Source organism: Thamnophis elegans, chromosome 3, assembly GCF_009769535.1.
Source record: "Thamnophis elegans isolate rThaEle1 chromosome 3, rThaEle1.pri, whole genome shotgun sequence".
NCBI lineage: Eukaryota > Metazoa > Chordata > Lepidosauria > Squamata > Colubridae > Thamnophis > Thamnophis elegans.
The window spans coordinates 107,450,148-107,467,267 of NC_045543.1; the positions used below are offsets into that span (position 1 = coordinate 107,450,148).

At 37.4% G+C, this 17,120-nt stretch overlaps 1 protein-coding gene across 1 annotated transcript in view; it reads right to left on the reverse strand.

Annotated features, from left to right (window-relative positions):
* Positions 1 to 17,120, reverse strand: part of ADGRV1 (adhesion G protein-coupled receptor V1) — a 246,303-nt gene that overhangs the window by 109,078 nt on the left and 120,105 nt on the right. The window contains exon 82 of the mRNA XM_032213599.1: positions 16,686 to 16,786. Within this exon, the coding sequence (XP_032069490.1) occupies positions 16,686 to 16,786 (101 nt within the window). The remainder of the gene's footprint in view (positions 1 to 16,685; positions 16,787 to 17,120) is intronic.

Genomic DNA, 17,120 nt, shown 5'->3' on the forward strand with positions numbered 1-17,120 from the left:
ACTCAGTTCAAAGTTTTGTTTGATTTAATCTTATCACGAGCTGAATCCGTTTCCGTGGACAATAATTGTTTATCAACATTTTAGCTTCTTTTCTTTTTCTCCTCCGAAAAATTATTTACTTAGAGGCTTTTAAAATGGCGCCGAGCAGGCTGGTTTCTCCGGTAATAATGAACACTTTTTGTTAATTCTCACAAGAATTCAAAACAAAAGAGATTGCTTATGTTTTGGTTTCACAATAGGCCAGCAGAAGCTTTTTAATTAGTTTCATTTCTACAAGAATTTTACTCCTTCATTAACTTTGCTTATCTGGAAGTTAAATGGTGATGAATCTGCTGAACGGTCTTGTTACAATGTTTACTCACTGAAAGTTTTGCCAAGCCTTAACTTCAAAATAAAAGGGGAACTCAGCCTCTTTACTTAAAGCTGCATATTCAGGCAATAGAGTTTTATTAACTGCAGGCAGATAAATTTTGAAATGGCTTCAAAACCAAATATTAACTTGAAGTCGTAAATTTTTTTCTTATTACTATTCAAAATACCAGCTTAAATTTTGTAAAAGGCTTTCTTATCTAGCTGCGTTACAAGATGGCGATTTTATAGCTTCTGCGTTTGATATATGACACATTCAATCAGCTCTATTCTCCTGAAGACTTCTCCTTATTAACTGTTAAAAGTCTATAAATAGTATCCCATTTAAAACCGAGGGGAGCAGAGACTTTGTTTGTTTGCTTGTTTGTTTGTGCGTTTTTTATAATGGCTCCCAAATCGAAGCAGTCTAAGCGTTTCCTTAATAATACATCTCAAGAAATTGTTACAAAATTGCTGCCCTTGCCTCCCACGCCCTCTACTGGAGATCTCTTAACGCAAGAATTTCTTTTTGAAACCCTTAAAGAGTTCAGACAGGAAATTAAACAACTTTTATCGGACTTATATGATAAACTGGATGCCAAGATTGCTCAAACAAGGGAAGATATGATCGGAGTTATGACTGTTATGACAGACTACGTTTCTGAAATGGAGGACAAATTGGAACTTTTGGAAAAAGCTAATTCTAATTTGACATCTAAAATTCAAACGTTACAACAGGAAGTTGAAAATGCTCAAAAACAACTCGTTATGATAAATTACAATAAGACTGCGTTTGCAATAAGAGTCAGAGGATTGCGTGAAAAGGAACAGGAGAATTTGAAACAGACCTTTTTTGAGGCTTTCAGACGTTCAGTGGGAAGTCCGGGATTTAACTTTGATTGGCAGATTCAAAAAATTTATCGCCAGAACTCGTGTGTAGCAAAACAACGACAGCTTCCGAGGGACATAATTATATATTTCACCACAAGAGAATCCAGAAATGCGATAATACAGAAGTTCTACAATAACAGGCTGCGAATCGATGGACAGGACTTGATTGTTTTTAAAGAAATACCATCTCAAATATTAAGAGCAAGGAGAGACTACACTTTCTTAACTGAAAAACTCAGAGATTCTCAGATACAATATAAATGGGAAGTGCCATCTGGTATCACAGTCACATTTGAGAACCAAAAATATCGTCTCAATTCTGTTTGCGAAGCCCGAGATTTTTACTACAAAACTCTGAAGGTGGGACTTCCTGATTCACCCGGACTCGGAGAAAGACAAGGAGAAGGAGAAGATAAGCAGCGGGACACGTGGCTACAAGGCGGAGGGTGTTGCTTTCCCCTTCCGGAAGGGCAGAAGAGTAAAGAATAAAGATCCAGCTATGCCTTTAAAATACTTCTTAAATTTTTAATCTGAATAAAATTTCAGGACTCCTGTCTGGTATAAAATGACAAAGCTGTATACCGATGAAGAGATATTGAGACTGAAAGAAGCGGTGCTGAATTTGGACATATATTGTATGGGACTTATATAAGACTTGTTTGAATCTTAATTTAAACTGCGCATGATCTATTCTTTGGGGCGAGGAGAGCGGAGATCATAGTTTTCTTGGATTGTGGTTTGGGATGAATGGAGTCAGGTGGCGTGGGGTAGATGGAAGGGTAGTGAAAATTCAATTAGATTACCTTGATCCAGAATGTAAGCTGATTTTTGTATAAATTGTTATTTGAATACAAGGTTAAGAAAGATTATCTGGAGAGTCTACACGAGGGTGGAGTAAATATGAGAGGAGCAATGGATGAGGATAAAATATATATGTGGACACGGGTAAAGGCAGGATGGGAGGTATAAAATTTATATGCGGAAGCGGGTAAAGACATTGTTTAAGATTTTAAAAATAATGAGAAGCTGAGTTTAATGTTAGAGAGTTTATTGACTTCTCTTTCTTGGGGGGGGGGGTTCCCCCCCCTTTTTTTTCTTTTTATTATTCTTTTCTTTTTTGTTCTTTATTTTTTTTTATTTTTTTTTATTTTGTAACTTCTAATCTATTTGGTTTCAATATACTCCAGACTTTGCTTGATAAAGAACGATGCCGGGAATGGGATCTGGGAAGTCGGAAGGGGGTCAGGGAGGGGGGTTCAGGGGGTGGGTGGGGGGGAGGGTGGAAATATAGACTCAATTTTCAGAACAATGAATGCACTTGGATACTGTTGCTTTTTTTTTCCTTTTTTTTTCCTTTTCTTCTTTCTTCTCCTTTTATTTTTCTTTTGTTTTAGTACAAAACAAATAGACCAATGAATACTAGAAATACACCGAAGCGAGGTGTAGAGGGAAAGAAGAGGGGGGAATTAAGAGGGAGTGAGAAGGGAATGTAAGGAGGGTGAGATGGTGGGAAGGGGAGAAAGGAATGGCTGAGGGGGAGGGGAAGTAGAAGAGGGGATTGTTGGAAGGGAGAAATGAAAGTTGGAGGGGTAGAAGGAAGGGTGTATGTAGGATAGAAGTGTTATGAGTTGTTTATTGCTTCTTTTTTTTAACTGCACAGTATTTAAGTGATTGTATAAAGGAAAATGAAAATGTAAAATGTAATAAAAGATTAATCTTGCAAAAAAAAAGATAATGCTTCCTTCATAATACTGTTTTGGAATAAGCCCCTTTTCCCCTTAGTATAAATAGTCCTGCTCCTATAGCGTGCAGTTGAATCTGATAATAAGTATAAGAAATACCTAAATGTGCTTTATTGTTAGATTTGTAACAAATTCTGGTAAATACTCTCCTGACTACACAACTGTAAAAAATTAAACTTCTAAATTCTTTAAACCACACAATTGCAGCTACAAGCTCTGCTGCTTCCACATTTCAAAGATCAAAGGAATTCAGTTAAATATATATGGATAAAAATATATGACAAATATATTACAGAACATTTTAAATTTCTGTTGTTATACTTCTTTATCACTGATCCCAAAATGGCTATCCTTTATCAAAGAAGTTGTTAAGTCTGATTTCATTACAAAACAGTTAAGATGGAAAATATTTTTTAAAATGTAACAGTTTTTCATAGATTAAGGAGGCACCATGTCTTTTATCACACTAGATAATGTAAACTAGTATACTAGTAGAAGAAACAACTTTGTTAATTGTCACTATTCTGTCACCATTTCCCCTCCAACCACAACCGCTGAACAAATATAAAACTTTCTTCTCAGGAATATTCTCCATTTGTCTGAAGCTTACATGATAATGCATTAATAGTAAGTATCTATGGGGAAAGATTGACATTTGTTATTTTATATATGATCTGTCCCTCATTATCCACAAAACAGTGCCACATACTGGATCTGATGTTCCTGTTGGAGCATTGAGGATGTGATCTGAAATTGAGGGACCTTTTGGTGTCCTAGTTGTCATGGTCAGATCAAGCCCTGGTTACAATGGGACTCTCTGATGCCATTATCAACTGCAGAAAGGCAGAATCTATTATATTGGTCCATCCACAGCAAGTGAATGGCTGGGCTGTTATTGGTGTCTTTTACCTGAAGAGATTTGATCTTTTTTAAACACTCAAACATTCTTTTCCTAAGCTACCGTATTTATCGGCGTATAACACGCAGTTTTAAAACTAAAATTGCAAGCTTAAACCCTGCCTGCGTGTTATACGCCGATACTCCAGGTGGCAGAAGCCCGGGACCCAGTCAAATTCGCTGCGCAAGGTGAAACGGCCGGCAGCAGCCCTGCTCTCCTGCTGCGGCTTCTGTTTCAATAGGGAAGAAAACTTCCTTTCGCTTCCCGGGCTTCTGCCGCCCGGCAGAAGCCCCGGGACCCAGTCAAATTCGGGAAGCGAAAGGAAGTTTTCTTCCCTACTGAAACAGAAGCCGCAGCAGGAGAGCGAGGCTGCTGCCGGCCGTTTCACTTTGCGCAGCGAATTTGACTGGGTCCCGGGCTTCTGCCACCCGGCAGAAGCCCTGGGACCCAGTCAAATTCGCTGCGCAAGGTGAAACGGCTGGCAGCAGCCTCGCTCTCCTGCGGCCAGCGTCCGTTTCAGTCGCTTCCCTTGTCCGTCTTGATTGCTGGAAGCAGTAACAAACGGCGCGTCCGCTCCGCATCGCCCTGACAACCACCCCAGCCGGCGGCTGCCAGGCCTCGCTGGAGTCAATTGCAAAGCTGCGTTCAGCGCTTTGAGGACCTGAGGCATCTTGGGAAATGTAGTTCCCTATCAGAAAGAATGGAGTAGCTGCGAATTTGTAACAACATAATATAACTTGGTGCTTCGCAGGTTACGAAAATCTCGTTTGATTTGCACACTGTTTTTTAAAAGTTAGATAAAGAAATTATGCTGTGAAAGCGACTAGATAGCCCCCCTCCCCTTCCTGTGTGTGAGAAAGGGAAGGAGAGGAAGGAAGGAGGGAGGGGGGAGGAAAAGAAGAAGGGAGGGGGGGGAGAAGATGGAAGGAGAAAAGATGGATGGAAGGAGAAAGAATGGAAGGAGAAGGAGGAAGATGGAAGAAGAAAGGAAGAAAAAGAAGAAGGGAGGGAGAAGGAAGGAGGTAGGAAGAAAAGGGGAAGAGAGGGAAAGAGCAGAAAGACAAAGAGGATGAAGTTGATAGGCAAGAGGAAGGGGGAAGGAAGGGAAAAAAGAGGGAGAGAGTGAAGATGAGGAAGAGGTTTTTGGTTTTCCAAAAAGCAGTGATTCTGATTAAGTTTTTTTGCTCAAAGAGGTGTTTTTTCATTTCATATTTGCCTTTTAAGAGGAGTTAATGTTATAATTCATGTTCTAATGTTATAAATTTTAATCCAACATTAAGTTCCGAGCTTCCAAGTCATTTATTTTTAATGAAAAAAATTTTTACTCAAATTTTTGTGTTAAAATGGGGGGTGCGTGTTATACGCCGGTGCGTGTTATACGCCGATAAATACGGTATTCAGCATCTTCCTGCATTTCATCGAATATTCTTTCTAGCATATCAACATTAATACATCTATTTTAAATCTAATTACAGGTAGTCTTCAATTTAAAACCATAATTGAGCCCAAAATTTCCATTCTTAAGCAAAGTAGTTGTTAAGTGAGTTTCGCCTCATTTAAAAACTTTTTTTGCCACAGTTGTTAAGCGAATCATGTAATAATTGGCTTTGCTTGTTGGAAAGCCAGTTGTAAAGGTTACAAATGGTGATCACAGGATATGGAAATGGTTGTAAGTGTGAATACCAGTCATAAGTCACATTTTTCAGTGCAGTTATAATTTTGAACAGTCAGTAAACTAACAGTTATAAATTGAGGACTACTTTTATTAACTGTATCATGACAAGAAGCTCAAAATTAAGAACTTCTCTTAACCCAATTCTGTGTCATACCTCAGGAGCTGAGCTATTTGTTCATCTCCCATCAGACTACCAGACAAAGCAATTACATTTTCAGATGGAGCCAAATTTCAGCATATAAACAACTAGATTAACAGCTGATAGAATTTTTCTTTCTCTTTTAGAGACAGTGCCGCAGGGGTAGGAAGAAGAGGAGGAAAGAAAGAAAGAAAGAGAGAGAAAGAGAGAGAGAGAGAAAGAAAGAAAGAAAGAAAGAAAGAAAGAAAGAAAGAAAGAAAGAAAGAAAAGAGAAGCAGCAATAGCAGCTGTTGTTTCTTATGCTTGTAAAGAATATAACTTTTACCAAATTCTAATCTTTCCAGATAATCATTTAAATTTATATTTCTGCATACATATGATTTTATAAAAAGTTCAGATAGTTTTTAACAATTCGTGGAAGAAAAAATAAAGCCAACATATTTCTGTCTTGACTCGTAACAATATATGGTATGACAGCTTAGTATTGATATCTATATAGAAAAGTCTTTTGGGTGTACCCAAACCATTGGACACACTAAAGTAGTTGTCAATCCCAGTCCATTATTCTGAGATGTTCATTGAAAGATTAATACATGATTTATTCCAGTACCTTCAGTGGTACAATGCTGAATACAACTTTCTAATAAGAGCCATATGGTTTTCCCACTTACAAAACAATGTTTTATTCACACTAATTACAATGGGAATATTTCCACTCATTAGGAGTCATTACTTCTAGTCCCAAAATTCCAGCAAAAGTGGGGAAAATTCACTATAATGGTCTGGCTTATTTATTTTATAACCAATGACTAATAGAAGTCTTGATTTTTTAAGAGACAAAAAAAGCAGAAAATAAAATAATAAATGCAAATAAATACAATTATAAATACACAATGAATACAATTTGGATAGCAACATGTAGCATATCATAATGTGCTCAAAGAAAAAATATTTCTCAAGAAAAACAAAAGATGATAATGGAATTCTATCTGTTAGCCTAGGAATGATCTAGGAAATTTACATAGTAATTACAAAAAGCCAATAGATCAGAGAAACAGATTAACTTTCGCAATTAGAAAATTAAATATTTAAAAACTTAAGAGAACATGAAATTACAACATTTGTGATAGCTGGATTAGAAGTTTCTGAACATTTTAAGACAACAAGAAATGGGCAGAGTATATGGAAAAATACAAGATTGCAAACCTTCTCCATAGTAATACTATAATGATGGTTTTAACTAATATGAGCCCATTAAATTATGCCACATTTAATGAGTGCTTAAACAATATCATTAAGAGTGCAGTAATTGGACCTATTTAGAACAAAAAAACACCTTTAACAGACTAACTTCATTTCCGGCAATATAAATTACTCAATTCTGTTTTATTTGTATTTATTAATTCTTTTCCTTCCTAAAAAATTAAAAAATAATAATAAATAAGGAGATATAATGAGCAAATCAGAACCTTCCGGGAACTGTAGCCCAATTTTAATAGATTTTCTCCCCTTAATTCTAAAATATTGGTGTTCAATTTTAATTACATCAGGTAAGAATGTACAATTATGTTTGTACGTGCAGTGACTTAGAACACTTCGTTTAGGCAGGATCCATACAATTCACAGTAATTATCACCCTGAGAATATTAGCTGTATACTTTCATGATGAAAACTGCCATCCAAGGAGGAAGAAAAGGAAGAAGCCATGTTAGGCATCAAGCTAAAATTCTATAAGATAATTTATCTATAATTTATCTACTTATATATACTCTGGTTTCTCTTCAGATCGTATAAATATTTCACCTATAAGATAATCTATTATGAAAATCAATAATTTATTTCAATAGAATAGAATAGACAGAGTTGGAAGGCACCTTGGAGGTCTTCTAGTCCAACCCCCTGCTCAAGCACGAAACCTTATACCATTTTATACAAATGGTTTTCCAATCTTTTCATTCAAAATTTCCAGTGTTGGAGAATTCACAAATTTTAGAAGCAAGTTGTTCCATTTTTTAATTGTTCTAATTGTCAGGAAATTTCTTCTTAGTTCTGGGCTGCTTCTCTCCTTGATCAGTTTCCATCCATTGTTTATTGTCCTGCCTTCAGGTACTTTGGAGAATAGTTTGACTCCCTCTTCTTTGTGGCAACCTCTGAGATATTGGAACTCTGCTATCATGTCTCCTCTAGTCCTTCTTTTCATTAAACCAGACATACCCAGTTCCTGACACCGTTCTTTATATGTTTTAGCCCCCAATCCCCTAATCATTACAAATAATGAAGTGTTGTAAGGATATTAACATCACCATATCCATATTCATTTCATTTTTTTATTGGCAATACTACAGAAGTAGTTTGCCACTGGGTTTTTTGTGGGGTGGGGGAGGCGGTGCGTTTGGAAGCTTTTTCAACTTCCCACTCTGGCTTATAGCCCTAGAATTGCTAGTAACTCCCCTTCCCAAAATCCTAACTAAGACCAATCTTGCTTAGGTTTTTTTAAGATCAGTGGGTGCTGCCACATGCTGAGGTTTTAAAATAAGTACAGGTAGTTCTTGTTTAGTAAATGCAGAGAGAGAGAGATACTTCAAAAATGTTTTTTCTCATGATATGTCTTCTGCCTCACCCACTTTTTCATTTTTGCCTGCTCGGAGGCAAATGCTAGATGCCACATTTCTCTTATAGTAGTAACAAATAGGATGAATTGGAAAACAATCAAGCTATGAAATGTTCTGGAGTACGTGCTAGAAATTACTTAGTTGTAATTGGATATCTAATGAATATAAAGATTGATCAGTGACCACTTTCTAAATCAGAGATCTCCGACCTTTCTAGCTTTGAGGACCAGTGGGTGGGGGGAGGGGGAGAGAGGATGGTTCCACAGAAGCAGTGGGCAAGCAGAAATTACATGACCTGATTGACGACCAAATATATGTTTCTCCCTGATCCAATGGTAAGAACTGAAAACTTCACTTATATAGGTAAAGGTAAAGGTTCTACTGTGCTAGTCGTTCCTGACTCTAGGGTGTGGTACTTGTCTCTGTTTCAAAACCGAAGAGCCAGCGCTGTCTGAAGATGTCTCAGTGGTCATGTGGCCAGCATGACTAAACGCCAAAGGGGCATGGAATGCTGTTACCTTCCCACCAAAGGTGGTTCCTATTTTACTACTTGCATTTTTACATGCTTCTGAATTGCTAGGTTGGCAGAAGCTGGGACAAGTAACGGGAGCTCACTTTGTTACACAGCGCTAGGAATTCGAACTGCTGAACTACCAACCTTTCTTATCAACAAGTTCAGTATCTTAGCCACTGAGCTACCGTATCTCTTGCACTTATGTAGTAAGTGTAAAATGGGGGATATTTTTTTAAAAACAAATTAAAAATGAAAAGAAGCACATATTTTTCCTAAATTTGGAGTTTATGGTATAGATGATATTTTAAATATAAAATCAAAATGACTGATTTCAAAGGCCATCTTTATGAAATGATTTAAAGTTAAGACAAAGCAACCAAAGTTTAATTATATATAGGTACATATGGATATATATCAGGGATGTGCAGTCACTAGAGGCAAGGGAGGCGGAGCCTCCCCAGTCTCCTGAGAGAAAGGAAAGAGTTTTAAATATTTTTTTTAATGAATTAAAGCCAGGATAGTTGCTACCAGATTTCAAGTCACAGTGGCTTGGTGTCTGCTCTCAGTGTTAACTAGGAGGAGGCCAGAGAATTTGGGGCCTCTTTTGCTTAAGGAATTTTTCGCCTTTTAAAAGTTAAGGCGGAGTTAAAAAGCAAAAGATTTAATATGCAAAAGAGGCACTGATTCTCCCGCCTCCTGATCTGGGAGCAAAGAATCATGTCTTGCACTTGAGCGACTGCGCAAGTGCAAGGGTGATTCTGGAGAGGTTTTTCTTTCACCAGCCACCATTTCTTCTGCAGCCAGCCCAGCACCGAGCGGGGAGGACGAGGAGGAGAAGAGCGGTGAGCCCTTGTGGCTGGCTGGGGAGGGACTCACCGCTCTTCTCCTCCCAGCCAGCCAGCCACCCACCCCCACCCGACCTGCTCCCTGCCTGGCCGGCCAGCTGGCACAAAGACAAACCGCTCTTCTCCTCCCAGCCAGCCAGCCACTCGACCTGCTCCCAAGAATGTCAGCGGGGACGGAGGAGGCGGGAGGCGAGGTGGCAGAGCGCGGCAGCGGCGAGAAGCAACACCCCCGCCGCTGTGTCCGACAGGCATCTTGCGTTTATGTCCTTCATAAACGAGAGACGCCTGTCGGACACAGCGGCGGGGACGTTGCTTCTCGCCGTTGCCGCGCTCTTGCCTCACCAACGGTATCCCTCACCGCACATCACTGATATATATACATGTGCATCCATGCAGACATTTCTTCATGAGAATTAAAAAAAAAACCTCCTTGCTAGATCAGGCCAAGACCTAGTTTCACCAAGCAGTTTTTTTTTTTGCAATATCCAACAGCTGTCTCTAGATAGCTTATAAGCAGAAGTTGAAGTTAACCTTCACCTACTGTTATTCCCTGAAACTGGTACTCAAAGGTCTGCTATGTCCTATCTAGAAGCAGCATAGTCATTGAGGATGAAACCTGTTTATAGATCTGTGTTCCATGAATGTATTTAATACCTCTTTAAAGTCATGTTAGAGACCATTAAATGAATTGTACAGGTTTATCATGTGCTACAGAAGGAAGTGCTTTCTTTTGTCCATTGTGACTCTGCCAATCAGCTTCACTGTCTGGCCTTTCTTCAAGTCAGAGTTCCAAATATTGTAGCCTTGAGTTCCCCCAGCCCCATCGTTTGGGTGGTTCTTTATGGTGCTTTTGCACCTTTATTGCATCTGTTTCAAATATGGCACCAAGAATGGGTCTTCAGCTGTAGTCTTGCCATAGATTTGAATAACAGTCTTGCTGTAATGCCAACTTTGTTTTCAATCCCCTCCTTAATGATCCACAGAATGGAATTTTCCTTTCTCACAGCTGCCACACACTGAGTCAACATCTTCTCTGAACTATTCCCTGTGATGCCAATAGTTTTTTTTTAATTACTAACAGACAATTATGTCAACATCACTAAATAAGACAAATGGGGTTGGGAGGGGGAGTTAATGTGTATCGCTTTATACTTTCTTAAATGGATGGAATTTGCCTGAGTATTCATTACCCAGTTTAAGGATAGTGCTCCTGGGGAGCACTATCACCTTTGGTTTTTATCACCCAGAATACTTCACTATTGTCTGCAAACTTGGCCAAATATTTAGCACAGTATCCAGTTGCAGTTCACTGTTTCTGGTTAAGCAATTTTTTTTAAAAATGTTGCAGTGGCTGAAGCACCATTAATGCAAAACTCAAATTACTAATCGTTTCAGTCACAATAATTCATATAACCAAAAATATAATGTAAAATGTAAATAAAAAATATTTAAGCTGCCTCAATGTTTCCAGTCATTTTCTTTTCACTGAATACTATATTTGAGAATATGAGAATTGCTTTTGGTCATGACACATGTCTATGTTTGATATTTTGATAACAGGAAAAATTATGTTAAGAAGAATAAAAACTGATCATTTGAAATTAATAGTACTAATTTTATCACTGAAATTTGATTTTCTGCACACAATCTTTATTCATTAGACTTCACAAATCTATCAATATGAAATGATTAGTAATATTAAAACATACACTTTTTAGTGTGGCCTGCCATTAATATAGCTAAATGTGGACATATATTGATAACTCATTGCTTCTGATCTATTATTGTATGACATTTGCATAGAAAGAGTTGACCTCTTATTTTGTTTGCTGTTTAAAATATAAGATGGTTCTAACCCATGGGTCCTTAAACTACCACCTGGGGGGCCCAGATGTGCCTACTGAAGCCATTAATCCCACACAGGACCATGAGGCTGCCCACCCAAATCACCCTGCCCACACTTTGGCTGAGCGCTGGACTTACCTTCATGAACCCCACGGGCTGGAACTAAAAGGTAAGGCCAATTTTGGCCTGCAGAGATGTTCTGGAGGCAGGGGAGATGAAAAACAAGGCGCACAGTTGCTCCAGGAATCCAAAATACAGGCCATTTTCACCTGGTTTTGGCAAAGAAATGGGCCGTTTTCACCCATTTTTTGCCTGTAGAGAACTTCTGGAGGTGGTGAGAGGTGAAAAATGGGGAGTGCAGATGCCCCAGAAGGCCAAAAATAGGCCTATTTTTCATCTCCAGAAGATATAGATAGATAGATAGATAGATAGATAGATAGATAGATAGATAGATAGATAGATAGATAGATAGATAGATAGATAGATAGATAGATAGACAGACTGACTGACTGACTGACTGACTGACTGACTGACTGACTGACTGACTGACTGACTGACTGACTGACTTGTTGATTGTAAGCTCTTTGGGGCTGAGAAGAATTGCTGTAAAACTGAGTTTCCTGAAATGGACGACTAGACTCCTAAACATCTGAAAAAACGATCTAGTAAAAAGAAAGGCAACCAAAAAAGCAACATGCAAACAAAAGCAAATAAAACAACCCCAGGAGCAAACCAAAGTTTTGTGTATTGTTTAATGGAGTGTTAAATTGGTCATGCTCATCCAATCACATGACCTAGCCACGCCCACTCAGCTGGTCCAGCCTCCCAACAGTGTGAGGGGCTGTGAATTGGCTCCCTGTTTAAAAAGTTTGAGGACCCCTGTTCTAACTAATAGAGCTTATAAATTATAGTTATGTGTTAGTTGCTTTAAAAGGTTACATGTGGTGGCTCTAATCAGTAAAAATTATAGACAATGGCATCTGAATTTACTATGCAGAATAACAATTTTCAGGAATTATAGGAAGACATGGTTTTCTGAATACCTGATACCCAAAGATGCCTGACTTCATCTAACTATGGTCATCGGGATTAGATCCAAATTTAGTCATATTTAGGGCAGACACACTGATGTCAGTGAAACTTCTGTTACACATGACTGAATTAAGTACTACTGATTTCATAGTTGATTGAGTAAGCTGTCTAGGAATGAGTAAGTCTGAACTGCATTACCCACTGGGTGCAATTTTTATTCAGTGACTAAATTATACAGGTAGTCCTCAATTTACAAACACAATTGGGATCAGAATTTCCTTTGTAAGTTATTGCAGTTATAAATCAGGTACTGATGTGAGCTTCAATTTTACAATCATTTTTACCGCAGTTCCACCATGTTTGTAAGTCAAGTCATGTGGTTGTTAAGTACAAATCCAGCTAAATAATTTTTTTTTACCAGAAATTGACAAAACTATCAGAAATCGTCATCAGGAGCCGAGGCGGCGCAGGTGGCGCAGTGGTTAGGGTGCAGTACTGCAGGCCACTTTAGCTGACTGTGATCTGCAGTTCAGCGGTTCAAATCTCACCGGCTCAAGGTCGACTCAGCCTTCCATCCTTCCGAGGTGGGTGAAATGAGGACCCGGACTGTGGGGGCAAGTTGCTGATTCAATTTGCTTAAAAAAAATTGTAAACCACTTAGAGAGGGCTGAAAGCCCTATGAAGCGATATATAAGTCTAATAAATAAATAAATAAATAAATTATCAGATGACCATGGGATGCTACAACCAATTGTAAATGTCAGCTGCTGCAAAGCACCCACATTGCAATCACATGACTGTGGAGCAGGGGTGACAGTTGTATGTTCAAATTTAGACTGTAGTTGACTTTTTTGGAGGCCACTGTTAATAGTTGTAAGTTGTAAGTCAATGTTATAAGTCAAGGACTACCTGTAAATTGGTCACACTATGTCTGAAATTTATATAGAACATAGAATCATAAGGCTGGAAGAGACCTTAGAGGTCTTCTAGTCCAACACCCCACTCAAGACAGGAAACCTTATACTATCTTGGTCAAATTGTTGGCAAGTCAATTTTAAAACCTCCAGTACAGAAAATTCTGACAGCAACTTACAGGAATTTTGAGGAACAGTATGTTGCTTATATATAAAACAACCCCCTTTCCATTACCTTGTAAGTTTAGTTGTTTGCTTTTCAGTTGATTATAATAAAAATTAATCAAAGGTGAGAAGAGATCTACAATCAAGCAGTGAGACAGTATAAGCCATTCAAAACTTTATAATATTAATAAGACCAATGCTGCTATATAATGATATACTGTATCTGAAAAACAATGAAACCAATATGTGGTAGTATAGCTTTGCACTGAAAATTATCTACACTTCTCATTGTCAAATTTAGAACTTTGTTTCATTAAAATGTTGTCTCATATAAATTGCAGTAAGTTTCAATGGAAATAACATTATTTTTTTCCAAACTACGTTAAATGAAGTAATAGAATAACAACATATATGAAGGTTTAAGGAACAATTGTTAGAAGTTGTGGTAATGAACATGTAACAGTTTTCTGGCAATCAGTTCTGACTGCACATTTTAAAATTGAGGACATAAAATATGGAAAAGAGCCAAGGTAAGCACTTCTGTTGAAAGGACAAAGTCCCCCCTTTGAAAAAGGTAAAAAAAAAAAAAAAAAAAAAACTCCCAGCAGAAAATCTTTCACAGCAACTAAGTTCAGGATGTTTACATTTCATATTCTTTCTCAGTAGGCTAGAAAGATGTATTAAAAATTGGCTGAAAATAAGGTGTTATGTAATTGTCACATAATATCCTGTTGTAACAAAATGTTCAGACTTTTCAACATTCAATAAGTGCTCTCCTTGTTTGTTTCTTCATTGTGTCTTTGCATTCTGTGTAATAATTACTTAATAAACTCAGGTTACTATAAGCAGCAAATGATACTTTGAACTCCCCCCCCCCTCCCTCTGCCCATTAACTTTCCAACTTCCATTGATAACATTTGCTGAGGTTTGGAAATCTTAATATTGTACAGACCAAAACAAGTGGTATGGTATTTTACCAAAAACCTAGAAACAATGTAAGGGCATGCATAAGCGCACCAACGTGCCTACCATCTCTATCCTTTTATTCGTATCCACTTCATATATTCAAATCATGTTTATACTTATATATGTTATCTAATTCATGCTTGATGAAATAAATAAATAAATAAATAAAATGGGATGAAAAATACTGGGATCTACTCCTCTAAAGTCTCAACTTTTGCACATCTCTATGCCAGCTTCAGATTTGAAAAACACTTAGATAAGCTCAAGAAAATCTCTAAATATATTCCTTCTCATTGTAGTTTTTGGAAAATAAGCAACACTGAAAAAGACAGATAATGCAAACATCCCTCCATTATCATGTCTACCACTTCACATGATGCCTGCCCTTTGAGGTAATCCAAACAAGAAACCCAAACCTCGAAAATTATATTATACAGTTACAGTAACAGAATCTTTTAAGTCTGAAAATACAGTATATCTCCCACCCTTTACTTTCCAGAGAACTAGGGAGCGTCAATTCTGTGACATTTTCTCCACCCCATCCTTCCTTTGGATTTGGGTTTCTCTTCTCAGACTCGTCTCAGTTGTGTCTCTTCCTCCTGTCTCTCAAATTTATTCTTACAAACCAATATATCTGGTAACCAACTGGGCAATAGAAATGCTAAACATTTATGCACCATTAGGCTTTCTAACAGTTTTTTCTTATCATCATTTAGCCATCTAAAAATTATTGACATACCTTTGCCCATTATTTTTAGCTGTGTTTTCAGTTTTTAATGTTTTAAATAATAATAGCTGTTGTTGTTTGCATTTTTTTAAATTTTGTTGCAGGCTGCCCAGTGTCATTTGTTTTGTGAAATGGGTAGCCCCAGAAATTGGAAGAATAAATAAATAGGTAAATCCCACATAAAACAGATGGGGGCGTGGGGAATGGAAAGAAACAAACTCAGGCAGGTACACTGAATTATATCTTGCATATTATGAAAATAAGCTTGCTTTTGCACCAACATCAGCTCCAAGCTTGCTTTTGCACCAACATCAGCTCCAAAATTGTTTGTAAACAAATTGAGCATTATGGTAAAAATACTAAATAAACTGAGTTGTTTATTTCAGATGATATTCATATAATGTTGAGAACTCAAAATTAGAAAATTAAGTTGATGAGCTTACTAAAGTATTATAAACCATCTTCTCTTAAGTATTCAAGCTTGAAGAAGCATAGACACAAAAATTTATCCACATTAGAATTCAAATAAAGGAGAATTTACAATCTATAGAATATTAGCCTTTGTTCATCCACAATCAAATTAATATGAACAAAAACTTTATAGTCCTATAGCTGATGTTTTGGACAATTTAACCAACTTACTTAGTCTCAAGGAACAACTAAGCCCTTGAAAAGCAACATTCCATCTATTGCCTCAATCAAACATTTCACTAGGAAAATAAATTTCTAATATATCAGGGGAAAGGTTTTACTGCCATCTGCTGGTTTTGATAGCTAATATCTATGTAACCGACCTAAATAAGGAAATAATTGTGCCTGTAGAATTTCAGTAATGGCATTTTAAATAGCATTTTTGACACTAGATGGAAATGTTTGGTGGTATGTTCAAAGATACAGCATACACATCAACTGCTCATTCTTCTTCTGATCAGAAAGATTCTGTGCTTTTCTCCTTGCATTTTCCAAGTGAATATCACTGAGCTTGGGCAAAGTAGAAAATGTTGCTGCTTTAAATATTTGGAAATGTGACTCCAACAAGCAATTGCATTTACCCCTGGAAACTGATCTAGGGCAAATTCATTTTTGAAATGAGTAGGTGATATGTGTTCTATTTAATAATGAATTTCAATATTTAGACAATTAACCAGTGGACTGGCTTGTCTCCAGAAGCTGTGGTTGCTCCATTACTGAAGGTTTTTAAGAAATGATTGAATAGTCATTTGTCTGGAACGACACAGGGTCTCCTGCTTGAGCAGGGGACTGGACTAGAAGACCTTCTATTATTCTGTGTATACGATGAAACTGGGTGTAAATTAATACATGGGATAATGTGGCTATAGAAAGCCTTACATTAAATTAAACATATTCCTACCTGAGAACCCAAGCAGGCAACCATCATATGAGTGAGGAGTTTAGCAGCAAACATTGATGCTCTGGTACATAAGAAATATGAAAATAGAGCCAAGATGAAGCCTGTTGTAACCAAAGAAAAGTAGAATTCAATTACTAAATCAGCCAAATGATTCAGATCATTTCACAAATTGCAGTCCAAGTTATGTACAGCAAGACAAAGTTTTGTCCAAATGGCAACAACGTGAGGTCATGGTGTACAACAGAAGGTCACAATGCCACAAAGCAATGTCACAACAAAAGCATAAAAGAGGCAGAGTTTAAGTTGCAAAACTGTAATGTTAATCATTTCTGCTCACACTTGCAGCTCTGTGGATAGTTATGTTCTTAACTTCTCCTGTTTCTAAGTATTTTTATTGCACTCACACAAACCTTATAATTTTTTTCTCTTCTGGAA